Genomic DNA, 26,241 nt, shown 5'->3' with positions numbered 1-26,241 from the left:
GACAGCTGGGGGGGCCGGGCTGGGAGTCACCATCCCGATGGGATTTAAGAGGCCCCGGGGTGCCCTTGAGGCACGGAAGAGGCTTTTTCGGCTGACGATGAGGGCCCTCGTGCTGCTGGCTGCCCTGGTGGCAGCGGCCGCCGGCACTGAGACTTTTGTTGGGTAGGGGGTCCGGCCGGCGGGGGGTGGCCGGGATGGGGACGGTGGCACCGGTTGGGGCAGAGAGGCCCCCGGGAAGAGGCTCAGTGCAAATCCCCAGGGTGGGGGGATGGATGGGGGGGGGGTTAGGGGCCAGAGCTTGGCCCAGCGCCCCCCAGCACCCCCTGACCCCACAGGCACCAGGTGCTGCGCATCGTCCCCAACACCGATGAGGAGCTGCAGACGGTGCAGGAGCTGCAGGACCTCGAGGAGCTGCAGGTACTGGGTGCAGCGGTGGGGGTGGCTTTTGGGGACACCGCCCCCCCCCCCCCGGCCCGTGTCCCTTGCTTTGCACCCCCCAAACCATGCTGGAGAGCAGGGATGGGGCTGGATGTGGGATGATGGGGACCAGCCGGTGAAAAGCAAGACAGCAAGATCCAACCCCCCCATCTCGCTTTCTCCCCCTTCCAGCTGGATTTCTGGCTGGCGCCCCGCGGCCCCGGGCACCCCGTTGATGTCCGCGTGCCCTTCCCCAGCCTGCAGCCCCTCAAAGCCCACCTGGAGGCCAACGGCGTCTCCTACTCCATCATGATCGAGGACGTGCAGGTTGGCGGTGGCAGAGGGGAGGCGGGTGAGAGATGGGGTCTCGGCATGGCGGGGGACGAGGTCTCATCCTGCCCCGTGTCCCCCAGGCGCTGGTGGACCATGAGCGGACGGAGATGCTTCGCGGCCGCCGCCAGCTGCCACTTTCCACCAACACCTTTGACTACGCCACCTACCACAGCCTGGACGAGGTGAGAAAGTACAAGATTTGGGGCATTTTTGGGGGAAGATTGCATCCTGGAATTGCTTGTGCAAAGCCCTTTGCTCCACGTGCAGCAAGGGCAGTGGGGTGAGCCAGGCGTGACCCCCCCATTCCTCTCCCCCAGATCTACACCTTCATGGACCTGCTGGTGGCCGAAAACCCCAACCTGGTCAGCAAGATTGAGATCGGCCGGTCGACGGAGAACCGCCCCCTCTACGTGCTCAAGGTGAGGATTTGGGGTTTGCGGGGTGACCAGAGCGGTGAATGGGGCCAGGGGCAAAACCAACCCCGCCCTCTTTGCTCTTCCAGTTCAGCAAAGGGGGAACGAACCGTCCGGCCGTCTGGATTGACACCGGCATCCACTCCCGTGAATGGGTGACACAGGCCAGTGGCGTCTGGTTCGCCAAGAAGGTATGGGCACCTCCCGGATACGTCTGACGTCCCCAAAGGGCCACAAGGTCCTGCAGCCACCGCAGATGCCGGGTGGCCGACCCCACGGAGGGGACGGTGATCCAGCAGTGCCAGGGAGCCCCAAACCACCATCCTCTCTAGATTGTCCTGGATCATAAGAATGACCAAGGTCTGGCCTCCATCCTGGACAAGATGGACATCTTCCTGGAGATCGTCACCAACCCGGACGGCTTTGTCTTCACCCAAACCCAGGTACCACCTCGGCTCTCCTCTCCCCGGCTCCCGCAGCCACGCTGGATGGGGCTGGGGAGCAGGATCAGGGTGCTGTGCATGGAGGCCTCTGAAAGCTCAAATCCTCCTTGTCTACATTTCCATGGGGTGGGAAGGGGACCACCATGACCTGTCTGCTGGAGGCTGGTGGAGCTCTGGCCCTGGACACCAGCTGAGATGGCTCTGCCCTTCCAGAACCGCATGTGGCGCAAGACCAGGTCCAGGCACTCGGGCTCCGCTTGCATCGGTGTGGACCCCAACCGCAACTGGGACGCAGGTTTTGGAGGTCAGAGCTCTCCCACTCACCTCGCGGGGGGCTTCCACCCTCCAGGTGGAGGCTCTGAGGCCATTTCTGGCTCAGAAAGATCCACTGATGTCCCCTGGGGAAGAGATGGGATTTGCTCTCTGTGGCAGAGACGTGGGTTTGGGCTCCACCAGGGCTTTGATGTCCCCTAGTGACCAGCATGGTGGGGACCACAAACGAAAGCCATCACACAAACATCTAGAAGGAGCCCCAAGAGCGTTCCTCGCTGGCCACCAAGCAGCTGAGGGGTGGGAGAAGCTCTTGGGCTTGGAAATGGAAAAGGTCCTTTGCCCTTGTGACTCTCTGAGCCACCCAACTGCCACCAAAGCCACCAAACACCCACGCTGTGTTTTCACTTCTCCACAGGGCCTGGGGCCAGCAACAACCCCTGCTCGGAGACGTACCACGGACCCTACGCCAACTCGGAGCCCGAGGTGAAGGCCATCGTGGACTTTGTGAAGAACCATGGGAACATCAAGGCTTTCGTCTCCATCCACAGCTACTCCCAGCTCCTGCTCTACCCCTACGGCTACACCAGCACCCCAGTGCCTGACCAGCAGGAACTGGTAGGGCTGACGTGGAGGTTTGAAAGGGGCTGGGATGATGCGAGGCTGCTCTCCTCCTCCATGGAGGAGCAACCTCCATTGTGTACCATGGAGGAGGCACTGGCAAGCAGGGAAGAAGCCCTGGCTCCTCTGCCAGCCCCTGGGGACTCCCCCAGGCCAAGGCTATGAGCTTTGGCATCCTTTTTGCCTGTGGCACGAGCAAAAAAACCTCTCCTGCAGGCTGTATCCTGCAGGCTTTCCCCTCCTCTGGCACATCTTTCTCTCTTCTGTGTATTCCCAGCATCAGATTTCCAAGGAGGCGGTCACAGCTCTGTCTTCTCTGTACGGCACTAACTACAAGTACGGCAGCATCATCACCACCATCTGTAAGTAACGGGGGGCAGCAGTGGTTCCCCCAAAATAAACCAAAATCATCACTCCCACCTCAGCTTAGACAAAAGGTCCCGTGAAATACCCGTACGACGCAGGGCGACTACCGTTTTCGCGTCCCTCCCGTTGTTTCCCCACTCAGATCAAGCGAGCGGAGGCACCATCGACTGGACGTACAATCAGGGCATTAAGTACTCCTTCACCTTCGAGCTGCGGGACACGGGACGCTACGGGTTCCTGCTCCCCGCCAAACAGATCGTCCCAACCGCCCAGGAGACGTGGCTGGCGCTGAAGGTCATCATGCTGCACGCGCTGGATCACCTCTACTAAGCGGGATCGGGGGCCGAGTGGCGGTTGAATTAGCTGTGAGGGGAAAAGAACGCAAAAAATAAATGTAAAGAAGGACGAGAAATGTTTTTTCTTGTTTTCCCTTTTTCCAAATGATGGTGAAAAGCCTTTTTGGAGACTGACTCAGTGCTCCTGCGGGCGCACACGGCGGCCGCCAACGTAAACAGCGCGCGCTGGCCCAAAAAGGGGATTAAAAGGGCATGAAAATAGTGGGACACAAAAGAAAGGAAGGTGCCTGTTTTCCCTCTGCTCTGGCAGAGGATGGGAGGGGAAGAGGTTCAGACTGACACGTACGGGGCAAGCAGAGAGCTCGGACACCGCAGCCGTGCTGGCAGGAGGGGTGCTTGCCTTCCCCAGCCCTCCCAGGGGCCGGAAAGGCTGTGGGACAGGAGAAAATTGGGTTAGCGTGATTTATTCTGCGTATTTTTGTGGTTGAACAACTCGCAGTGCTGGTAGAAAGGTCCCTCCTCGCCCGCTGCAATCCCGTGGGGAGCTGCCGACTCCCGGCTTCCGCGGGCGCCGCTCCACGCTCTCCGTTAGCTCTCAAAGCTCAAACTGAAAAGAAGTACTCAGCCGGGTGGTGTCATTTACTTTTTATTAAATTAAAGAGTTAAAACTCCCAGACTCTATAGAGTCTCTATCTTCCAAACAATACCAAGAGTCCAAAAAATATACAAATCCATCAAGACAACGGGAAAGTATATTCAGTTTTTCCTTTGACGCCCTGGATTTGGAGGATCTCAAACAGCACGGACTAGTTTTGTCCATCGGTTTCAGAAGGAGGTTTTCATGCAGCCCACGGCAGCCAGGGATTTTGGATCTGTCTCCCACAGCTGGACAACAAAATCAGGACTTTAAGCCCACACAACGACCGCTACCCTCATCTCTGTTTTCAGATGGATGCATTTTATACGCTTCCAAGGGCTCATGGAGCTGAAAGATCTCCTGCGCGCACAGCGGTGGGACCCTGCGTGCTGTACCAGTCCCTCTCTTTCAAACCCGTAATAAATGGCTCTCGCCTCTCCTGTGCGCATTCGGCTAAATCAATCAGGTAGTATCATATTTTGGCCAACCGGCCCAGGCAAGCTACCACCTGAATTATGCAGGAGATGCCTCTTCATTCAGTGTTTTTATGTCATGACGACATGAAAATGGAGGTGCCGTACAGGGCGGGAAGGGGCAGCCGACTCAGGGCATCAAGATCAGACTATGCAGCTCCCTGAGCCACGTTATATGTTGAGAGCTAAACGTGGCATTTCTGTGATGCTTCAGTACCCAACTCCTTTGAAATCTTTATTTAGCTTTTATTTATTTTATGAGGCCACCTAATAGCATCGCCACTCGGTAACGAAAGCCCCAAGAGGCGAGCCAGCTTCCCGAGGCTGTGAGCGAAGAAGAGCGCGGGCAAGAACCAGGTCCCCGCGGCTCCAGCTTTGGGCCCAGACCATTTAAATAAACGCTTTTCTCTCAAGAAGCGATGCTGCCGTTCCACGGAAAGCCAACCGGTCTGACCTAGGAGGACGAGCTACTTTGTTGAAAATAAACATGCCTACAATTAAACCAACAACAACAACAAGAAAAGTCTTCCAGAAGTGTGATCAAGTAGGAAGGTACAAAAGCAGAGCAGTTAGTAAGATGGTGAGATGCATCCAGCTTCCTAAGGATGGGCTGAAATAAGATCTTTAATTTTTTTGATCTTTATACCTGACCAGCCCAACTCTTACAGTATATATGTACACACGCACACACCCCCTATGGAAGCCTAGGACACGTGCGATCCTTAGCGGATGGGCTGGAGGGAGAGTTTGTACAAATTAGAGCTGGTTTATACAACTTAAAAGTGTCCAAGGGCTTCTTTGGGAAGCTGGGAGCTTTACGTTATCCCCCTGTAAGCAGATTGTGTTACACATAAAAATAGAGATGTGTATTTGAACACACAGGAGCATTCAGCTCTTCGAAGTACTTTGTTCAGTACATTTTAAATGCTGGCTCTGCCCTGTGCCCCTTGATTTCTCCCCTTATTTTCCCTCCGAGGGATCCCTACACAGCAGAGAGGTTTGTGCTCATCGCCTCACTCTTCTCTGGAGAGGACTGAGGTTATGGCTCTCATCAGAACGAGATTGCCAGTCCCTGTGTCAGCACTCCTCTGATTTAAGACTCGTGCAGATGCGATAAACACCACAAAATGTGCTCAGGGATGTCGAGTCTTAAACTGCCAAACTGGAAATTATGTGCAATTTGTCTCACTTTGCCCTTTCACCGGAATTATCCCCTGATGATCTGCATCACTGGTGAATTTGGGGGTCTGTTGAAGGTTATTTGTCTACTTCAGAAAGGGGGGAGGAAAAAAACCCCACCGCAACACAAAAAGCCACGCACAAAAACCACAAGACCAAGAAGCCAAAGCTGGACCAAGCTGAGCAATCCCGTAGGTAAAAGCTAGAGAGCAGGATCTCTCCGTAACCAGCTACGACGTCTCTAGTAGGCAACTCTGCTTTGTCACTAGGTAGTTTCAGATGATTTCCAGGTCCCCCAGCCAATACTGGTATGGTGGAAGCACCGATTTGATGCAAGCTGTGATGCTCGTTTTCTATGAAATCTTCACGCCCTGTCATGGTCCCTGCTAGGTTTTAGGGCCCCTGGTGAGAAGGCAGAAGAAAATTTCCCTTCAGTCACCCTAACCTTAAAGAAACTACTCCAAAAACACTGTCAGAGGTCTAACTGGGAATAAGTTTCCAGCCTCTATCAGGCAGTGGAGCTACGGAGCTCTTTGCTGCTCCGCTGAAGAATACAGTTTGCCTCCAAGTATCACAAAAGCATTTTACGAAGCGAAACGACGTTCTGCTGCCTAACCTCGACTCGCAGCTGCCTGTACGATGGCGAGGGCAGGCAGCCTGGTCAGCAGGAGAGCGACTGGCTCCTCCACGCACGTCGTCGTTTTCTGCAGCTCCAGTGACCAGCAACCTGCTCTGGCGAGTAGGAAAAGGAGCAAACCACCGGTGCGCAGTGGAACTAAGGAGGCACCCCACCTGCACGCCGAGAGGGGCACAGCAGATGATTTTGTCCTAAGACATGGCAGCTAAAACCCTGCTCAGCACATCTGGCAGCCTTACTCTCTCATTTAATCTCAGTTAGAGCCAAAACGGCCACACAGTGGCTCTCTGCAGCCTCGGCATGGAACAAAGCAGAAAAAGCACAGTTAGAAGCCAAACCTTCCAGACCATAAGGGGGAAAAGAGGGAAAACAGTTATTTTCTCCTCCACCTTGAAAAATACAGAACTGTTTCACAAACCGTCCACGAGTAAACACGACTGTCAGGTTACAGCGCCGTGCTGGGCGTTATTTCCAAAACCAACTTTATTACAAATACTGTTCATTAACACAAATTTTTTTTAAAAAAAACCTTACGGAATCTTCTCTCCAACATTTTGGCAAGTTGCTGAATGTCTGTATCTCTGCTACAAACCACCGAGGTTTTTGCTCACAGATGATTTCTGGCCCATTTACCTTCACGTGAGTCCTCCTGTTCGCACAGTCTGCGGTTCCGGGCACAGCACAGAGGGAATATTTGTTACAGACACAAATTCATTCGTCCCAACTACAGGCTTCACAGAATCGTTTCTGCTGGTCACAGGCTTTACTACTGGTTTCCTCCCTCCCCTAGAAAATCAGTTATATCAACTCTGTCCTGACACTGCCCCTAAAAGTCCGCCTTGCCAAAGTGATACCGTCCCTGCTTCTACAAAACATCAACCGTTTCAGCTCCCCCAGCCTTACCCGAGCTGCCACTTATATACCACCGCTGCTTTTCTCTGCGGATTCCTAAAACGACAAACTGGCCGCGCTGCTCAGGGTTCCCAGAACCTGGACATCCATTTATTCAGTGGAAGAAGACACCGCTGGTTATTTCCATGGCCTGTTCTGGAGGCTGCTCCTGCTGAGCGAGCGGGCGGTGAGGGATCTCACGTTGCCAGCGGTGCTGGGGAGACTGAGGCTGCTCCTCGCGGTTGTCACCTTGGAATCGCGGCCTGAAGAACCACGGCTAAGACGGCCTGCGGGGGGGGGGAAAAAAAAATCAGATCAGAAGCTGCGTGCGTGCTGGAGCACAAGGACACACAAATGATCTGTTGCCCCTCGCTGGCTCTCCAGCTCTCCCTGTAAACCTATAGGCCCATGAATAATCCAGTGCGGGGTTCTGGGCAGCCTCTAGCTGTGCAGGCCTAAGAATTTGAAGGACCTATTAATCACCAGTAAAACCTAAAGACATTTAAATATAGCGGGCAGAATGGTATATGCCCACCCTCAGCAGGCCCAGGATTTTGCCGTTGTGTAGCTATATAAGATTTAAGTCCTCTGGGATCAGCATAGCACAGGTTTTGGTGGATCTTCTCGGTCAGTTTGGAAAAAAAATCTCCCTCTCCCAGCAATCTCGTGGAAAGAATATAGCAAAGCAGAGAACGGCCGCAGGGCAGGCTCAAGAGCTACAGAAAGCGGCTGCAGCGTTTGCCCTGGAGCCTTACTGGCAGCGTCTGAAGGAATGTGCTCCTCTTCCAGGTAGTACTTTATCTTCTGTAGATCGTCTGCAGAAAATCTCCATTTATTCTCAGCACGTGCAGGTGGCGCTTTGGGAGAGGTCTTTTTTCGGGCAGATCCGGTGGGAGCTGCCACCTGGCAGGACACGGGGAGCGAGCCGGTGATCAGTCCTTCTGGGATCTTCTGTGCAAGGACCTTCAGGCCTGCGGACAGACAGATCACACGTTATCAACGACCACCAGCTAAGACGGGATCAGCGATTTTACCAGTCACAAGCAAAACACTCGACAGAGCTGAATACCCAGCTCTTTCCAATCCCCAGCTCACACAACCCTTGCTCTCTGCTCTCGATCTCCCCGTCGGAGATCCCAGGGAGTCCTGCCCATCCCCGCTTACCTCCAGATAACATGAACAAGTTCTCAAAGCCCCTTTCACACATGGTTGTCGCAGCCTGGCTGGCTAACCTCTCATCATTGTCATACAAAATAATAATTTTTCCATGGGCATTTTTCTGATAGGTAGAAGAGCTAAGGATTAATTTGTAAACTGAAGGGGATCGTTAATACCTTTTAGAAAGAAGAAGGGACTGGAGATTGAGAGACTCCCTACTTGATTTGTGAGTATCAGGCAGGAATGCCTTCCCTTCACCTGTGCTTTAAAACTGATTTCTCAGTAGCTGGGGCTTGCCAGACGCTGGAAGGACACAGCCTAATCCCCACTGGAGCGCGGCTCCTGCGGCAAGCGTCCACCACTGTTCTGAAGATTGGTTAGTAACAGGCAACAGCAAGCAGCACCTTCGTTTACAACCTCCCCTCTCCCCTGCAGCCCTCACAAGCTAACAACCCGGGAAATCTTAATCCTAGCTAATAATCCGCTTTCTGTCCTCCAGAGAAAAGCCAATCCCCATCAAGGTGCTGAGAGAAAGCCAAAGGATTTGATGAACGCATCCCTCAAGAAGACCAGTGCTCCAGCAACAGCCAGGGACGGGTGCCCAAGTAGCACAGCTTTGCCTTCCAGCAGCCAAAATCCCAAGAAAAGCCAAATTCAGGCAGCTCCCACCAGAGTCAAGAGGTGTTACAGCCTCGAGGAGCTAGAATCTGGCATCTGAGGGTGGCAGCAGAGCCCCTCCAGGTAATCACAGCCAGCGTAAAGGACCTCCCCTCCCACCCCAAAATCCCCAGATTTTGTCGGTTAAGCATTGTCCCGGTAACAGCTACTGCTGTAGCTCCAGTTGTTTTTGGAAGCCCCCACACCAACATCCCCTCAATTTCCTTTTTTTTTTTCCTTTTGATTCCAGCACTTTATATGTAAAGGATACATATTCCAGAATGCTATTTGTATAGGGGTTCATGGTTCTAGACAGCGTTGCAATAGGGTAGGAATAAGCTGCAGAGGAGGGGGGGGAAAAAAAAAGAGAGAAAAAAAATCATCCAGCAGTTGAACACCATCACACAACCTGGAATACAACTGACACAGACTCGTTAGAGTTCAACAGACTTGAAAACCCACTGAATAAGGGATTAACATCAGCTCGGTCGCCTCATCCCTTTCCAGGAAAGACGGGTGTGCTGGATGAGTGCCGAGAGCATTCTGCACCCAAGTGATGTCCCACCTCGGGGGGAAAAAATGAAGCCAGCCAGAAGATGACACAAAGAGCTGAATATACCACCCCGCCGACACCAGGCTGCTGTGGGATTCTGGTCTCCTCACCTCCAACAATGTGACATTGGTCATACGCATCTCGGTCTCGTACATCCAGGAGCAGGAAGGGGCAGTCGGGATAAGGCATGTCTTTAGCCTGAGCCTCCGCTTTCTTTGGAGCGTCCTTTTCTATATCCAGCTCACCAACACCACTTATCACGCTACAAGAAGAAAGAGGAGGTTATGGTGGAAGCTCTCACTCCCAACACTTCCATACTTCTTCACCAGGTCAGAGTGGTTTTCCATTGACTGTTCCGACAGCCCATTTACGTTCTGGTACAGCCAGACACCACATAAAAACGGACAGGGTCTATTTCAGGCTTTCCAGTACACTGTGAGAGACTGATTTAATTTTGATCAATATAAAAAATAAACAGAGTACAGCTTTGCTATGTGAACATCCTGATTTCTTCCGGAGCAGTCAAGTCCAGGAGTTTTATTCAATATCCTAAGTGACTCTGAGGTGAGGGAGAATAATTCTAAGAAGCTGCCAACGTTGAGATCTCAGCAAGTCAGCCACAGTAAATAGCTGTCAGTCATCTGCAGTGCCATGCAGAGGATTTCCGTTTCATCACTAGGCTACGGGACGTGAACAGAAACCTCTTAGTGGTCCCTAAATTGATGGCTTTGATAGGCGATAGCGTCTCAACTCTTCTGTTAACATCTGCACAGGTACAGCAAGGGAAGGGCTGAGACAAAGCTTCCTCTTACAGCGTCTTCCTGGCATCTCTGACCTTGACTAGCGATGTATTGGGTTTGGAAATCGGACTTTTATTCTCAATCACAGGACAAACCGTTAAGATCATTGGGAAGGCACATTACTGAGTTTACCAGAGCGGTTTATAACATGGGTTCTTGAACCCAGGGACCCAGATCGAATTCTACAAACATATTTCCTTGTCAGCCATTTAGACAATCATCAGGTGGCAACAGCGTTGGGTTACAGCCCCAAACCAAACTCATTCAGGCAGGAAAACCTGCCAACCCTCTCTCTTGCTCGCATCCCCGGAGCTGCAAAATCAGGCTTTAACGAGAAATACAATATAAAGCCATTTAGTAGCAATTTAAAATAACTAGCTGGGTGAAAACAATAATCTGCGAAGACAGGAAGAAAATTGTGTATTATTATCAGGCACCTCTGCAGTGTGGACCGACAAGATTCCCCAGCTCCTGTGCTGTTTATGAACAGGACCGGACTAGGTGTCCCATCGGGGCTTCCCTTCCCATTTGTCCCTGCCGTGAGTTCAGCGTCTGCATCTGGAGCGGCAGAATCACCATCTGGGGAGAGAACAGGGTATGAAGAGTTAAAATCCTCCAGGAAATAAACAAACAGGTTTTAAGCCCAGCTTCTATTCTTAGACGAAAGCGCGTCTCAAAGACAGCCTTATCTTCATCCTCTTATAAGAATGACATACCCAGAGCCTCATATTAAAAATAATAGAGAGCCATATGATTTTTAAGGGCTCAAGATCTCATTTTAAGAAATCAATAAAAACATAATTCTTGATGCGTGATATCTACTGAGTTCCTGCAATAAACTTGGCAGCACGAGGCCTTGCTTATTTGCAAGCCTTTCTGTTTTAGGAGCGATGCATCCCAAAGTGGAACGGCTGCAGGCCACAGGTTATTTTTTTCTCCCCGATTAAAAGACTTGCTGAGTAGACAGCTGTGCCTGTCAGGACACAGTGCACCGTATGACAGCGATCTACAGCTCCTTCTCTTTGTGCTTACAATAAATATTGTTACCTTCCAGCTTGTGGATCTCCTCATTTGTCACTTCTAAGGTTTCATCAGACAGAGAGGCAACCTGGATGACCTGCAGGAAACAAAAGCAAGCAACTGATACCTTGATGCGCATGCACCGGTGTCAATGAAAAACAACTGGGATCAGCTTAAGGAAAAACAATCCTCAAGCCAAAACACATTTAACTCAATGCAACTTCTACCAGACTTCAAGGTCAGATATAGGTGTGTATATGATGCCTGTACTGCCAGCGTGTCCTTTTATTAAACGAAAGTGGTAGGAAAAAAAAGACCGCTCAGCCTTAGAACACAGAAAAGTCAGATATGCTGTGCTGGCAATATTACATACCAGAATGTTTTCTGACTTTTATGAAGTTCAGTTGCTGGCTGCGACTGAAACATTTCAGAGCGTACACGACACCGGCTAAAATCGCACATGGTTAATTGGTCTGCGAGAGCAGAGCGGGGGTATTCACATACTACAGCAGCCCATGGCACCAGCGAGAGTCACAGGATCGGTCTTGATCCAGTGGAACTAAAGACACGAGTCTGCAGAAAGCCACCCCTTCAATATCTGCACGTTTAACCTTCCCTTTCCTTCTCTCCTTAGGAGAAGGCTTGTCTTTTTCTAGTTTTCACTAGTTTTCTTGAACCAGCATATAAGCAACACACGTCTCTGATCAGTTTTTCCTTTTTTTAGTATTTTGATTCATTACTTTTTAATTAAAAATAAATACACAGAACGCCTTGAAGTCACAACCTTCCCATCTTCTGCCGTTAAACCTGCTATTAGGGAGGGCTTCAGGCCGTGACTATTTGACACAAAGCTCGATGAGATCAGATTTGAATACTACTTAACATAGCCCTTTTCTAAGAGGCTTGAAGATCCTCTTAAGTTAACAGAAAAAAAATATACAGGGAACAAATTTCAAAGACAGAATCACTAGAAACTTCCATTTGCAACTAAAAGCATTTGACTACTCTGAATTGGCCTGAATGGTTTGCTTTTATTAAGGGAAATCTATGAGGGCAGGAAGAAGCCAATATAGAAGAACCACACACTAAGGCTACACAGCTACCGAAAAGGCTTTAGACAAAGCAAAAATGCTGTTCACAAAAAAGAATCGCTTTCAGAGGCCAGAGAGGGAACTATACATACCAACTGGGCAAAAGTAGTCACTTTCAGTCTTTTAAACAGCTCGTCCTTTTTATATCTGTAATCTTCAAAAAGAAAAAAAAGAAGAGGACAACGTAAGTTTTCAGTTAATTCCCAGCTTTTGCAAATACCAGGTAATTGGCTTAGTCCCAGCTCTTCTCGTAGCCTCTCTTCTCCAACAAGGCAGGACTTCTGGGCACTAAGCTTGCGCTGAAGGATCGGAGCGGCAAACCTGAAGTCTTTGTGAAAAATAATACCAGTTATAAAGAGAGATCTTGTCCAGCTATGATTAAAGTGGAGAAGGCAGATTTAGTTGCTTTTAGACTCAAATCTGTATTACTTTGTGGTTTCTGTTCTTGCCGGGGGAAGGAAGCAGTTTCATTAATTTATCACCTTGCCTGCTGTTCTTTGAAGCCTGCTACGGTCGCAAAGCCTCTTAAACCAAAAGATTTAATTTACGTGAATTTTTAATTTGTGTAAGTCACAACAGAATCGGAGCACAGGGGCACCGTATCTCAGACTACGTCTTTTCAAATACTAAGCTAAACATGTACGTTTAATCTTACTGATTAAAATGCTCCAGTTTCTCTTACTTTATCTGACAATTACATTCCAATTCCTCCAGTTTGCTAATAGGGATATCTAAAGGAATGGATAACTGACAGAAGGTGTTTAACGCTGAAAACTGAACAGCAGATTGGCACGGATACCAGCTTGAAGCGCACGTAATTGCTACGGAGAAACCGGACTAATTGAGCCTTAAGCCCAAAGACAAAGCTTAGGCGGCAAGAAAACGGAGCGGTCTGTTGGGATGACTGGCAAAACACCAGAGCAGAGATTAACAGTGCTAAGGAAGAGATGACAAGGATGGAAGTCTGATTGCATACAGATAGTCGAGAGGCGTAAAGCCCAGGAAGAGAAAAGCCTTCTAGGGCGAAACAAAAGGGTGCATGGAGAAGGAGAGAGTATCGGTAGGAACATCTTGATATGAAATAGCCTCCCACGGGAAGTAATGGAAGCCTCGTTCTTTGGGAAGTTTATAGCTAGAAAGGAGACAGCAGAGGAGGAAAACAAAAAGATCAATCCTGCACTGGCAGGGAAAGGCAAAGATGATGAACAAAATTCCTCCCGCGTCAGGCACTGCAGCTGTAACCGAGTTCTGTACGCAGCTCCTGAAGCCACGCTCTAATGAGTCTAAGCTCTCTCAAAAAATAAAATTTCTCCTCCTTCCTTTCCTTTTCTTCTCCTCCTTCCTTTCCTTTTCTTCTCCTCCTTCCTTTCCTTTCCTTCTCCTCCTTCCTTTCCTTTCCTTCTCCTCCTTCCTTTCCTTTCCTTCTCCTCCTTCCTTACTAGGCTCCACCTCTGAAGCCACAGATTTTCATTTTTAAAAAAAGAAAAATGCTTTGCATTTTTCTAACCATTTTAGTAACTGTTGGAGGATATTCCAAACCGGTCTCTCTCCAGCTGTTCAGCTAAGAGGGCTATCAACGAAGAACAAGACCTTTATCAAATCCAGCCAGTTAAGCCATTCTAAATCCTCTAAAACCATCTGCTGAACGCTCCGTAGCTTAAGCAAGGGACGATAGGGGAGAAGGGGGAAGGGCTCCAATCCATATTCCTGTAACCACCACACAAAAAATTGCCACAAAATTAGCTTACGGAAGCTCTCAAGCTGCCGTGTTTAGAGAAGGAGCCACGGGAATGCTGGAGGCTGAGGTCTCTTCCCAATACAAGCGGTGATCGCACACCTCCTGACAGGCCTTCTGTTCGGACAAGATTCTCCCCGTACACAGCCAACGGGCACATTATGGTAGCAGAACCGACGCAAGAAGAGAGATTGTGAGCTTTCATCTCTAGGGTTTTTTTTTTTATTCCTATTCTTTCCTCTTAAATACACTTCCCGCAGAGGCAGGCCAATTAATTTTCAGCAAGCAGAGCTCCCAAATTCAACATCCTACCCTATATAATGCTTATTAAGCTGCAAAGCAAGTGCCTACTTGCTACTAAACAACTTGCCTTAGAAAAAAGGAGCCCATCCAAAATCCCCCAGTGCACTGCAGTGTGCCCTACCACTGCCAAACCATACGTCTGAAGTACAAGATCTGCACATAAACTACATTTCAGAACGTCAATTAACATGAAAATGACCCTTGTGGTTCTTGCAAAGGCACCTGGTTTCAAGCCTCAAGCTCAGGTTGCCAAAGCCTCCCTTTATAACTTGGAAATAACAGCAACAATTATCTTTTATACAGCCCATTTCACCTGCCCAACACAAAACCCATGCGTAGCCCATGTCCAAATGATTAAAACTCCCCAGTGATGGACAAAAAGAGCCCTTCGGTCACGTGAAGAGCAAGAAATAAATTTAGAAGGACAAATAAAAGCAGGAAAGCTTATGAAGCGCTGGGTGTACATAAACACTGACAACGCAGAACCGCTGTCACGGCGCTCATACAATACAGCTGCTGGATGTTTTCCTCCCACCTCAAGCAAGGATTATTTATTCCAGAAGAAGCCTTTACGACCTAGACCTTGCCTTTACCACCCCAAATTTTTTCTATCAACAAGAAAAACCAAACCAAACCTGTTGTTATTACAAAGCCTGACCTGGAGCAAACCAATCCGAACGCTTGCGCGAGCCTCCCAGCAGTTATCAGAAAGTTCAGGAGAGGCGCTGCTTCCGACTACAAAAGCAACACGACGTACCCGGTTCTGTCCTGCAAGGTCCATTCGGATTTTCTGACATTTTTTCCTTCAGCAAACTGGTTTGAAGCTGTACTTATTGTGTGTTCAAGGATGTGCTCCTCGGGGCTTCAGCAATGAGGGAAGCAACACCAGAGAAAGGGAAGAGACTCGGTGTCTCTCCTCAAGTCAGTCCTCCAAAGGACAAATCATCATAGTTCCAGCTCTCTTATCATTTCTGATTCCACAGCAGGCTCGCGGTATTAAGTCCCACTCTCTCACATTACACGGGAGACAGAGAGTTGCCTGTCCTGGGTATTTAAAGTTGTGTCCAAACGGTGTCATCTATCCATGAGAAATCAAGGGGGAGAAGTTTCTAAACTGCCTGGGAACACAAGGTGTCTATTCAGCACAAATAAAATGAGAAAGTTTCTCCTGGCCTCCAGAACCACGCTGAAACAAAAGAACTCCTACCTGAAACGAAATCAGATTCACAGCAGAGATTGAAAACCACCTAGACCCATACAACGAGATTTTTAGCACAGATAAAAAGCGATGGCGATCCGGTGTTAAGCACTGAAATCTTAGTCAACACAGGAGTTTGGAAAGCAGGGTCATTTCTCTTTTGATTTTCCCAAAGACCTGTGGTGTTTAAAAAAAAAAAACCTCCAACAAACAAACCAGCAACAAAGGACCATTTAGCACGAAGCCGAGCACAAATACATTTATGCGACAGGTTAGTGACCTCCCTTATAATCTGAATGTTACCGTCTTCGAGGAACACAGTAAGTGGGTCTAAGAACTAAAACCGAACATTCAAAATCCTAATTCAGCCTCATCATTAGTGGGGACAATTTTTCTTTCACACCAGTAAATGCAGCTTTTGGGTTTAATAGCTTTCCTGGCTCTCTACGTGAAAATAATCCTGACAGTAGCTGAAAATGAAGTAGTAAAACATTAGGTTTCTTAATAAGAATTTTTTAAAAGTGCCTATTTTCAGCGGGAAAACAGACTGAAATAAAAATCAGCTAGGCTTTCATTCGCCTGAATGACCCGAAGTCTTCAAAACATCAGTGTTGTTCTGGTAAACAATGTTATTCTGGTAAAAATCAGAGTTACACAGGAATGAGCTTGTCTCTCTCCTGTTCTGGAGTATTCTAATAGAATTCTAAGTATGCTACAATTATACAAAAGTAAAAGATCACAAGCTTGACCATTTTGTTACCTAAAAGTGAAAGACAGTCTCAGAAGCGCAGTTAAAGTCTTCTCAGATGAGTCTAGTCTAGTTTTCTTAATCCAGAGAACTTCTTCCTGCCTGGTTTCCATTCAATAACAGAATTCACACAAAAAAGAATCTGGAAAGACTCCTAGACCTGCCTGCCTGGTATCTTAAGTTAAATCTGCAAAGCACCGCGAGAGACGGAGAAATAAGGTGCAGGACGAAGTGGAACATGCCCAGCTTCAAGGTAGAAGCATCTTTGTATCCTGCTGCTGTGTGTTTCTACAGTTCATTCCTGTCAATGGCTGGGGGAATCATCGGAGTGGAGATTTCCAAGCGAACGGAGGGCCTGGGATTCAAGCCAGCTCCTCCATGCCCCTTCAGTTTTGAACTAACCCACCGCAGGTTACGTTCTGCTCCTCTCCAAATACTCACTTCTTTTGATCTCTTCCAACTTCTCAGTGTATTTCGTTAAACTCTTTCCTGTAACAACAACAACAACAACAAAAAAATCAATCCATCAGTTTGTTACCTTTTTTTTTTATTAGTAGTTTTCTTCAGCACTATTAAGCCTTAATTTTTTTTTTTTGAAGGAAGAAGATCGGGCTATGATAACAAGTGTTCATTATAGATGCTCTTTCCCCATGACAATACAAGGCAGCTGTAAATCAAAAAGTACCACGATTTTCCTCTCAGCGCTTTTCTCTCGCAAGGAAGGCCGAGCTACGCAGCCAAGTCAGTCAGGGGAGTTGCCGGACCCCAGCTGCCAACTGCCTCTGGGAACAGGCAGCGCTCCGTAGGTTAAAGCATCCATAGTGGATAGAGGAAGCCACTGTGAATATTCACGACGAGCAGGGAGCTCAAATCGACGTATACCCACAGCGCTGTTTCAGTCCTTCTACAGAACGCACCCGAGTTTTATTTTACAGGATTTTCAGTCGGGGTACAGAAGTATCCACACCCTGCCAGTCAGAACGGCGATATTCCAAAAAACCAGCCTCATAGCACCCTTCCCATTTACAAGTTCCACACAAAGCCCTCTCTACGCAGAGCGGTAAGTTGTTTTGACGATACTTTGGAGAACAATGTCATCGCCTTCAGAAAGTCACTACCTAAAACTCACTACGTTACAGCCCTCTCTCTAAGGGAGCTTAAATCGGGACCTTGGTATTCAAATCCTGCCTCCGATACCCTGCTGCAAGCACAACTGTGGCCACGCTGTCCCTTCCCCAACACTTCCGTGTGGATACTACAGGCAAATGTTACTGGATAAAATTCAACCGCTTTAACAACAAAAAAATACCCAAAGACACACCCCCAAATCATTATCTTGACTTACACCCTTGTCAAGATATTAATTTATACAAGAAAAGCCCACATACAGAAACTCCAAGACCAGCAATTTCTATGGGAACTGTCATAGAATCGCAGAATCATTAAGGTTGGAAAGGACCTCTGAGATCATCAAGCCCAACCGTTAACCTAACTGCCTGGTCCACCTCTAAGCCATGTCCCTCAGCACCACGGCTACCCTTCTTTTAAATCCCCCCAGGGATGGGGACTCAGCCCCTGCCCTGGGCAGCCTGGGCCAGGCCCTGACAGCCCTTTCGGGGAAGAAGTTTTTCCCCATACCCAACCCAACCCTGCCCTGGCGCAGCTTGAGGCCGTTCCCTCTCGTCCCATCGCTTGTTCCTGGGGAGCAGAGACCGACCCCCCCGGCTCCAGCCTCCTTTCAGGCCGTTGCAGAGAGCGATGAGGGCTCCCCTCAGCCTCCTCTTCTCCAGGCTGAGCCCCCCCAGCTCCCCCAGCCGCTCCTCCCCAGCCTTGTGCTCCAGCCCCTGCCCCAGCCTCGCTGCCCTGCTCTGGCCACGCTCCAGCCCCTCCATGGCCGCCTTGGGGTGCGGGGCCCAGCGCTGAGCACAGCATTCGCGGGGCGGCCTCGCCAGTGCCCAGCGCAGGGGCACCATCACCTCCCTGCTCCTGCTGGCCACACCAGTCCTGATACAAGCCAGGATGCCAGTGGCCCTCTTGGCCACCTGGGCACCCTGCTGGCTCATGTCCAGCGGCTGTCGACCAGCACCCCCAGGCCCTTTCCCGCCGGGCAGCTCCCAGCCGCTCCTCCCCACGCCTGCAGCGGTGCCTGGGGTTGTTGTGCCCCCAGGGCAGGACCCGGCCCTGAGCCTTGCTGACCCTCACCCCGTGGCCTGGGCCCATCGCCCCGGCCTGGCCAGGGCCCTCTGCAGGGCCTCCTGCCCTCCAGCAGATCGACACTTCCACCCAGCTTGGTGTCGTCTGCAAACTGGCTGAGGGTGCACTCAATCCCCTCGCCCAGATCATCAATAAAGATATTGAACAGGACCGGCCCCAGCACTGAGTCCTGGGGAACACCACTGGTGACTGGAAACAACAGAGCCTGACATAAGGTGAGACACATCATAACCTCGACGTGAGTTTTGACAGAGCCGCGCAGTATCCAGGGTAAAGCAGCTCAGGACAGAGGCAGTTAAGACATTCAGCACATTTTTGTATATTCCTACATCCACGTTCGGTGTTTTTACCCTACAACGATTTCGCTTACCAGTATCGAGGCGGGTTTTTATATGTTGGTATCTGGGATTCTGAGGGATGCGCCTGGTTAAATACTGTTTAAAAAAGGAAAAGATGAGGAAGTCAATATACAGCCATGTATTTGTTTTAAAAAAAAAAAAAGTTAACAGAAAAGGCGATTTGAAGAGCTCTAAGAGACGGCAAAAAGAGCCTCAGGCAGGACAGACCGCCGAATCTCCACCTCGGTATTAAATCCCTGCCAAACCGCCACTTTAAAGCCCCAAACGGCGAATTTCTCTCCCTTTCTCTCTCCGCCCGGAGCACGCCCGGCTCCCGGGGCCGCAGGAAACCTCCCCCCGCCCCGAGTTACGCCTCTGCGGGCTGCACCGGCCCGCCCAGGCCCCCAGAGCCCCCCGGGCACCCCACCGAGCCGCTCCCCGCAGCCCCCCGGGACCCTGCGCCCCGCGGGCCACCCAGGGCTGCTCCCCTCAGGGGCGGAGGAGGCCGCCGCCGCTCCCCGGCCCGGCCCCCCGGGTCCCCGCCGCTCCCCGCCCGCCGGCGGCAGGGCGAGGGGCCCCTCACCGCACCTCCGGGTCCCCGACGCTCCTCCGGCTCGACATCTTGCCGCAGCGGACGCCCCGCCGCTTCCCCGCCTGCCCTCACTCCCGCCTGCCCACCCGCCGTCCGGTTCTGGCGTCCCACACCCCGCAACAAGCCCCGCTCCGATTGGCCGCTCGTCTCGCCGGCGGCCAATCAGAAGCCGAGTAGAGGCGCGGGCGGCTGACGGGGGGGGGGGGGGGGGGCTCAGTCGTCGCCGGGCAACAGGGGACGCCGCGGCTGCACGCGCCGTGACGCGCGGGAGGCGGGGGGCGGGGCGAGGCGGCGCATGCGCGGGGCGGAGCCGGGCGCTGGCCCCGCCCCTGGAGCGCCATGGCGGCGCGCGGCCGAAGCACCTGAGCCAGGTGAGGCGCGCGCGCGCTCCCCCCGCCCGCCCGCCCGCCCCGCGAGGCGCGGAGGCTCCGCCCACCGCCGCCAGGGGGCGGGGCTTGCCCCTCCCTCCTCAGGGGAGGGGGCGCACGGCGGGGAGGGGGGCGTGGCAAGTGCTGCCCCGAGGGGCGGGGCCTGATGGGGCGGGGCTTGGCCCGTGGAGGGGCGGGGCTTGTTCGTGGGGTGTGGCCTTGCTGTGGCGGGGGCGGGGCTTATGGGGGTGCAGCCTGGGGGCGGGGCTTTGGCGGCCCAACCCCCCTCAGACCCTATGGAGCCCACATCTCCCTTCAGCCCCCCTATGGAGCTCATGTCCTCCCTCAGCCCCCTATGGAGCCCACGTCCCCCCTCAGGCCCCTATAGAGCCCATGTCCCCCCTCAGGCCCCCTATGGAGCCCACGTCCCCCCTCAGGCCCCTATAGAGCCCATGTCCCCCCTCAGGCCCCCTATGGAGCCCACGTCCCCCCTCAGGCCCCTATAGAGCCCGTGTCCCCCCTCAGGCCCCCTATGGAGCTCACATCCTCCCTCAGGCCCCTATAGAGCCCATGTCCCCCCTCAGGCCCCCTATGGAGCCCACGTCCCCCCTCAGGCCCCTATAGAGCCCATGTCCCCCCTCAGGCCCCCTATGGAGCCCATGTCCCCCCTCAGGCCCCCTATGGAGTCCATGTCCCTCCTCAGCTCCCTATGGAGCCCACGTTCCCCCTCAGCCGCCTATGGAGTCTATGTTCCCCCTCAGCGTCCTATGGAGCCCATGTTCCCCCTCAGACCCCTATGGAGCCCATGTCCCCCCTCAGGCCCCTATGGAGCCCACGTCCCCCCTCAGCCCCTCAATGGAGCCCGTGTTCCCCCTCAGACCCCCTATGGGGCCACCCTCCCCCTCAGACCCCCTATGGAGCCCACGTCCCCCCTCAGACCCCCCTAACCTTTACTGCACTTTCTGTCATGGACCTGCCACCTTGGGGACATGCAGGTTCTGGGGAGGTCAGGGTTCTGGGGACGTGGTGGTGGGTTCTGGGGACGTGGTGGTGGGTTATGGGGACGTGGTGCTGGGTTATGGGGACGTGGCAGTGGGTTTTGGGGATATGGCGGTGGGTTTTGGGGATATGGCGGTGGGTTTTGGAGACATGGTGGTGGGTTTTGGAGACATGGTGCTGGGTTTTGGGGACATGGTGCTGGGTTTTGGAGACATGGCAGTGGGTTATGGGGACATGGCGGTGGGTTTTGGAGACATGGCGGTGGGTTTTAGGGACATGGCAGTGGATTATGGGGACATGGCAGTGGGTTACGGGGACATGGGGGTTATGGGGACGTGGCGGTGGGTTATGGGGACATGGTGGTGGGTTTTGGGGACCTGGCAGTGGGTTATGGGGACGTGGGGGTTATGGGGACGTGGCAGTGGGTTATGGGGACGTGGGGGTTATGGGGACGTGGCAGTGGGTTTTGGGGACATGGTGGTGGGTTTTGGGGACATGGGGGTTACGTGGCAAATCCCAGCAGACAGTGGTCTCGCTCTCTCCGCAGGATGAAGGAGTGGTGGGTGCAGGTGGGGCTGCTGAGCGTGCCCCTCCTCGCCGTCTACCTGCACATCCCGCCCCCCCAGCTCTCCCCGGCTCTCCTCTCCTGGAGATCCTCCGGAGGCTACTTCACCTACAAGGACCAGAACATCTTCTACAGAGGTGACGGGGCCGCGCCGAGCCCTGGGGACACCTCCTCCGTCCCGGTGGGGAGCGGAGCTGGGGGCTCTGCTCCCCTCGCTGGCCCCGGGGATGTCCCCATGGCCAGGCAGGGAGATGGAAAATCCCTCCCAAAACATAACGGCTTTAGGGGGATCCAGGCGCAGCATGGCTGTTCGTTATCAAAACATTTTAATTGGGTGAAGCCGCGAAGGTCGGTTCTTGTGCGGCAGCGGCAATACCTTGGTGTTGGCGGGGAAGGGTCCCAAGAGCCTCCGATGGGTCACAGCAAGGAAGAGAGACCAAAACCCCTTTTTGCTGGAGTTGGTTCTCACCCATCGTAGCAACTTAGGGGCAGCTGCAATGAAATTGTGCTAAATAAAACCCTGGTTTGCATCAAGTAGCCGGTGCTGGCGGCCGTGGTGGCTCGTCTGGCCGGGTTTCCGAAGCCACGCTGGCACCGGGGAGCTGTGGTGTGAGTCAAAGCCGTGCTTGGTTTTGGGGGAGCGGGGGGAGAGGTAACGCCATGCTGCTGGTTGGGCTCCCAGGCAACGCCTGGCTTCTAGGGGAGGAAACTGGGAAATTGGGAAAAAGCTGACCCTGAGGTTCCCCGTTCCATCCCCAGATTCGACCGGCGCCGTCGGCAGCTCCGACGTCGTCGTCCTCCTGCACGGCTTCCCAACCTCCAGCTACGACTGGTGCAAGGTGAGGGGAGGGAATACACGGGGGGTTGGATGCCCACAGCAAACCGCGTGGTTTCTTCCTAAAGCAGGAGGAGAAAACCCACAACTATTTATTGCCGTGTTTTTTTGGGGGATGGTCTTGCTGTTTATTGGGAAATTTCAACCTCCTGTGGTTTTCTCGGAGCTGGAAGGTGCTGTCTGGGGGAGCGGAGGGAAGCGTGCCCGTCCACGGCAGTGCATCGCCGCAGAGTTTTCCTCTCTCCGCTCCCATCAGCTGTTTTTTTAATGCGTTTCTCTTCCAGATCTGGGAAGGGCTGACCCAGCGGTTTCACCGGGTGATTGCTCTGGATTTTGTAGGATTTGGTTTCAGTGACAAGCCTGTAAGTAGCCTGGGAAGAGGATTTTTGCAGTTGCTTTTGGCCCCGAGGTTGTTCTGCTGTGCCACCCCCGGAAAATCGGCGTTTGCAGTCCAGTTTCTTCTCCCGTTTACATCTGGAAAAGGAATAAGACGTTGTAATAGTGGAAGGGATGGGGAAGGTGCGTGGTGGAGATTGGCTCTTGTCACTGTCTTGCCTTTACTTGGGTTTGACGTGACTCCAAAGCACACCTCGACTCCTTTGGGGCACGGCAGCGCTCCCGTGGCCTTGTGGACGTAGCTGCTGGCCCAGGACATTCCGATTGCCCTGGCCGGGGTCGCAAACTACTGGTCTCCACCCCACATTCCTCCATTTGTGTGTTTATTCTGGAGTTTGTGGGCTCATGGTGGGTCAGGCTCTCACCGCGGCTCCTCTCCTGCTTTGCTTTGCAGAGGCCCCACCGCTACTCCATCTTCGAGCAAGCCAGCATCGTCGAGGGGCTGGTGCGTCACCTCGGCCTCCGCCACCAGAGGATTAATCTCCTGTCCCACGATTACGGGGATACGGTCGCACAGGAGCTGCTCCACAGGTCACTGCAACCACTGATGCTCTGGCTGCTCTTTGTTGTCCCCGGCAAGATGATTTCCAGCAGATAAGTGGAAGGACGTAGCGCAGAACCCACCTTCCCCTGTACCTACAGCTGTAACGAAGGCTGGGAGGCCTTGGGGCCCATCCGTGGTGGGCAGATCTGAGGCTCCCATCCATCACATCCCAGCTGCTAGGATGTTTAACTTCCCTCCTGAGCTCCTTCTTCTCAAGCGGGGGAGCAGAGATGATCTGACACTGTTGATTTGACCCGTTGGTCGGTCACTTCTTGGAGCCTGGAGAAGGTCTCGTTGTGTTTCACCTTCTTCTCGTCTGTCCCCAGGTATGAGCACAATAAAACTGGAAGCATCTTGATCAACAGCCTCTGTTTATCCAACGGAGGTAAGGTTTGCCTGGCGTGGTGGGATGTGTGGGCTGGAAGGGATGGGGATCCCTGGGATGGGATGGGGATCCCTGGGATGGGATGAGGATCCCTGGGATGGGATGGGGATCCCTGGGACGGGATGGGGATCCATGGGACGGGATGGGGATCCATAGGACGGGATGGGGATCCATGGGACGGGATGGGGATCCCTGGGACTGGATGGGGATCCCTGGGACGGGATGGGGATCCCTGGGATGGGGATCCCTGGGATGGGGATCCCTGGGATGGGATGGGGATCCATAGGACGGGATGGGGATCCATGGGACGGGATGGGGATCCATGGGACTGGATGGGGATCCCTGGGACGGGATGGGGATCCCTGGGATGGGGATCCCTGGGATGGGATGGGGATCCATAGGACGGGATGGGGATCCATAGGATGGGATGGGGATCCATGGGACCGGATGACCTTCCCGTCTCCATCACCCGAGGGGAAGCACCACCCGAACCCCAAGCAAATTGCAATTAAGGTGCTGTAATTAACCGGGAGCATCAGTCCTTGGGCTGCGTTTGCGGTGCCTTTTGTGGCACCACAACGAAGGGGAGAGACTGGGAGATGCGGAGCAAAACACTTGTGGCGTTACAACTCTGTTCTCTCACATCCTTCCAGGGATTTTCCCCGAAACGCATTACCCCCGGTTCATCCAGAAGGTGAGCTGCTACCCCCTCTAGCACTGCATCGCCCCTCGAGCAGGTGTTTGGCTCCGTGAGTTTGGGGTTTTACCTGGCTCAAATGCCTGCTGCTTTTCCCGCTTCGGTCATGGCACCTGAGCTGCTCGCAGGCACCGTTAGAGGCGGTGGGGAGAGGCAGGGGCTGTCAGGATGCGGCTCGTCTCATCCCAGCAAATCACCCCTCGAAGCGCTGATGTCTCACTGTCGAGAGCTCACGTACATCTCGGCATTACCAAGGGTCGGGGCTGAGCCGGGAAACTGCTGCGATATGGGAGGCCGGGGAGAAAAGCCCCCCGCGGAGGCAGGATTTATCCGTCTGTACGATACCGAGTGGTGCTGTCTCCTTTTTTCCTTCTGCCCAAGATCCTCAAGGATTGGGGTTTGCTGTCCCCCGTCATCACGCGGCTGATGAACTTCTTTTTCTTCTCCAGAGGGTGAGTCTGGTCTCCACGCAGTCCGTACGGGGGGTGCGGGCCACGCAGGGAGGGGGCCAATGTTGGAATTAGCGTAGCGGGTATTTGGCAGGTGAGCGGATCCCCCGGCGCTGTCCCAGGAGAGATTTGCCCCTGGCTTTGAGTGACCTTGGTCCTCCGGGCCATTCCCTCTCCAGGTTGGCAAAGTGCTTCAGCCTAATAATAAACCACACGGCTTTTCGCTGTACACTGAAATCCTTCTCTCCCACGAGTATCGGACTTGCACGTGTGACAGAGGCAACGAAAACCCTAACCACACTTTGCATACGGCGCGCAATCGGATATATATTTTTATCAGATGTTGCAAACCCTCTTTTTTTCCAAAAAGCCCTTTAGATTGGCCACTAAGCCCAACACTGGGAGCCTTTGGGGGATGATTTGCAGTGCTGCGCTTCCACCCACGTATTTCACAGTGGAAACTGGAAGCGCTCGACTGTTTATTTGCCCTCGGCTAGTTTTTGAACCGTACGCTGACACAGCTCCTGCCGTGCCGCTCTGAACTCTTTTTTTTCAGGCTCGGGGCGGTCTTTGGGCCCTACACGCAGCCTTCGCAGGCAGAGTACTGGGACATGTGGACGGCGGTGCGGACCAACGACGGCAATCTCGTCGTTGACAGGTACGTCGCCGTTAATTGCTGCACGACTTTAGTTTTACGCCTGTGGCATCCCTCTGTTTGCAGGCAGAGCCCTGCAGCGGCTCGGAGGTTGCCGGAGCTCGGCCAGGTCCCTGGACATTGGCTTCCCGGAGCCTCCAGCTGCTTCTGTTGGGGTCTGGGATCATCGTTGCCCCCCAAAAAAGAGCTAGGGTGTGATGTAGGGGCGGGGATGAGGCAAGGCAGGTAAGTGAAATCTGGAGTCAGGAGGATCTGAGCCTGCGCACGGTGGGAGAAGGACAACACTGGAGATGCACGCTGTAGGGTTTTTCTTCTTTGGAAATCAGGGGCTTGAATTCGTGGGGTTTTGTTAACAACTGGAGCTTGATCAGGTTCTCTCCAGTTTGAGACTTTGGGAAGGACCTCGGGATGGTGGTTGCGAGTTCAGTATCCCTGTTCAGCGCAGCCTGTGAGCGTGCAAACGCCTCTCCTCCCGCTGGGGACAATCTCCAGCCAAATCGCAGTAAGGACCAAATGGCTCAGCCCCTCCAAAGGGCGCCGGCTAATTGCCTCTTGTAACGAGGGATACTCGCCCAAGCCCAGCAACGGATACACAGCTGACACGCCGCCCACTTGGCAAGTCCCGTCGCGGCAAATTCTTGCAATGTCACCTTTGCTGGCAGCGCAGCTGCGATGGGAAGCTCAGTGACAAAATATCTCCAGCCCCTTAAATGTCACGTGTCAGCGTATCAGTACATTTATTTAGTGTAGCTTCCCGTCCTTGGAAAGCTTTTTATAACCCAACTGACTCAAACCTGATGTTTAAATTGTGCACCTCAGCCCCTGAGAGCTGTGCTGAAGCAAGGAGTCACCCCGAGTTGCTGGTTGGGGTGACGAGACAGGCCGAGGAGCTGTCAGCAGTTCAGAGTTTCACTGTAAGACCCGACTAGTGCAATTTATCTTCTCCTGCACTCCTTCTCACGCAG

At 52.8% G+C, this 26,241-nt stretch overlaps 3 protein-coding genes across 9 annotated transcripts in view; 2 read left to right on the top strand and 1 right to left on the bottom strand.

Moving 5' to 3' along the window:
- Window positions 1–37: 37 nt before the first annotated feature.
- Window positions 38–3,193, top strand: LOC309589444 (carboxypeptidase A1-like; the record flags this gene model as incomplete). The annotated part of the gene is made up of 11 exons (XM_082309613.1): window positions 38–162; window positions 336–417; window positions 610–744; window positions 831–932; window positions 1,068–1,169; window positions 1,253–1,354; window positions 1,496–1,606; window positions 1,820–1,910; window positions 2,295–2,494; window positions 2,775–2,859; window positions 3,006–3,193. 11 exons carry the CDS (start codon window positions 38–40, stop codon window positions 3,191–3,193), a joined length of 1,323 nt encoding a protein of 440 aa, XP_082165739.1.
- Window positions 3,181–19,548, bottom strand: CEP41 (centrosomal protein 41). 6 transcript variants are annotated; one of them, XR_014227934.1, is made up of 12 exons: window positions 19,380–19,546; window positions 18,824–18,887; window positions 16,681–16,728; window positions 12,348–12,409; window positions 11,192–11,261; window positions 10,582–10,723; window positions 9,455–9,606; window positions 9,063–9,130; window positions 8,141–8,255; window positions 7,732–7,947; window positions 6,989–7,263; window positions 3,181–3,226 (listed from the first exon to the last, which is right to left on the bottom strand). XR_014227934.1 is itself a non-coding variant. In XM_082309614.1 (11 exons), the coding sequence occupies exons 1-11, from the start codon at window positions 19,410–19,412 to the stop codon at window positions 7,115–7,117; spliced, it is 1,119 nt and encodes a 372-aa protein (XP_082165740.1). In that variant the 5' UTR covers window positions 19,413–19,546; the 3' UTR covers window positions 6,526–7,114. The 6 variants fall into 6 exon arrangements, 4 of the variants coding, with proteins under 4 accessions (XP_082165740.1, XP_082165741.1, XP_082165743.1 ...); XR_014227935.1 differs by lacking the exon at window positions 3,181–3,226 and adding an exon at window positions 6,526–6,747; XM_082309614.1 differs by lacking the exon at window positions 3,181–3,226 and having other exon boundaries at window positions 6,526–7,263.
- A 165-nt stretch (window positions 19,549–19,713) lies between these two features.
- Window positions 19,714–26,241, top strand: part of MEST (mesoderm specific transcript) — a 9,264-nt gene continuing 2,736 nt past the window's right edge. The window contains exons 1-9 of one of the 2 annotated variants that reach the window (XM_082309621.1): window positions 19,714–19,754; window positions 21,298–21,452; window positions 22,075–22,154; window positions 22,435–22,512; window positions 22,941–23,077; window positions 23,417–23,475; window positions 24,129–24,169; window positions 24,554–24,624; window positions 25,178–25,279. In XM_082309621.1, coding sequence (XP_082165747.1) covers window positions 21,299–21,452; window positions 22,075–22,154; window positions 22,435–22,512; window positions 22,941–23,077; window positions 23,417–23,475; window positions 24,129–24,169; window positions 24,554–24,624; window positions 25,178–25,279 — 722 coding nt within the window. In that variant the 5' untranslated portion in view covers window positions 19,714–19,754; window position 21,298. Of the gene's footprint in view, window positions 19,755–21,256; window positions 21,453–22,074; window positions 22,155–22,434; window positions 22,513–22,940; window positions 23,078–23,416; window positions 23,476–24,128; window positions 24,170–24,553; window positions 24,625–25,177; window positions 25,280–26,241 lie in introns of those variants that run through there. The other variant, XM_082309620.1, reaches the window with a different exon arrangement.

This window comes from Platalea leucorodia, assembly GCF_965183815.1.
Source record: "Platalea leucorodia genome assembly, chromosome: 4".
Lineage (NCBI taxonomy): Eukaryota > Metazoa > Chordata > Aves > Pelecaniformes > Threskiornithidae > Platalea > Platalea leucorodia.
Note: the sequence above shows the minus strand (reverse complement) of the source record. Positions and strands in the feature narration are given on the sequence as shown.

What these genes read in the sequence shown, in the direction of transcription:
- CEP41 (XM_082309614.1), bottom strand. Translation starts at nt 19,412, where the DNA reads ATGTCGAGCCGGAGGAGCGTCGGGGACCCGGAG. An exon ending in CTTGTTCATGTTATCTGGAG is followed by an intron (nt 7,948 to 8,140) that starts GTAAGCGGGGAT and finishes GTCTGTCCGCAG; the next exon opens with GCCTGAAGGTCCTTGCACAG. An exon ending in CATTCCTTCAGACGCTGCCA is followed by an intron (nt 7,264 to 7,731) that starts GTAAGGCTCCAG and finishes CCCCCCCCGCAG; the next exon opens with GCCGTCTTAGCCGTGGTTCT.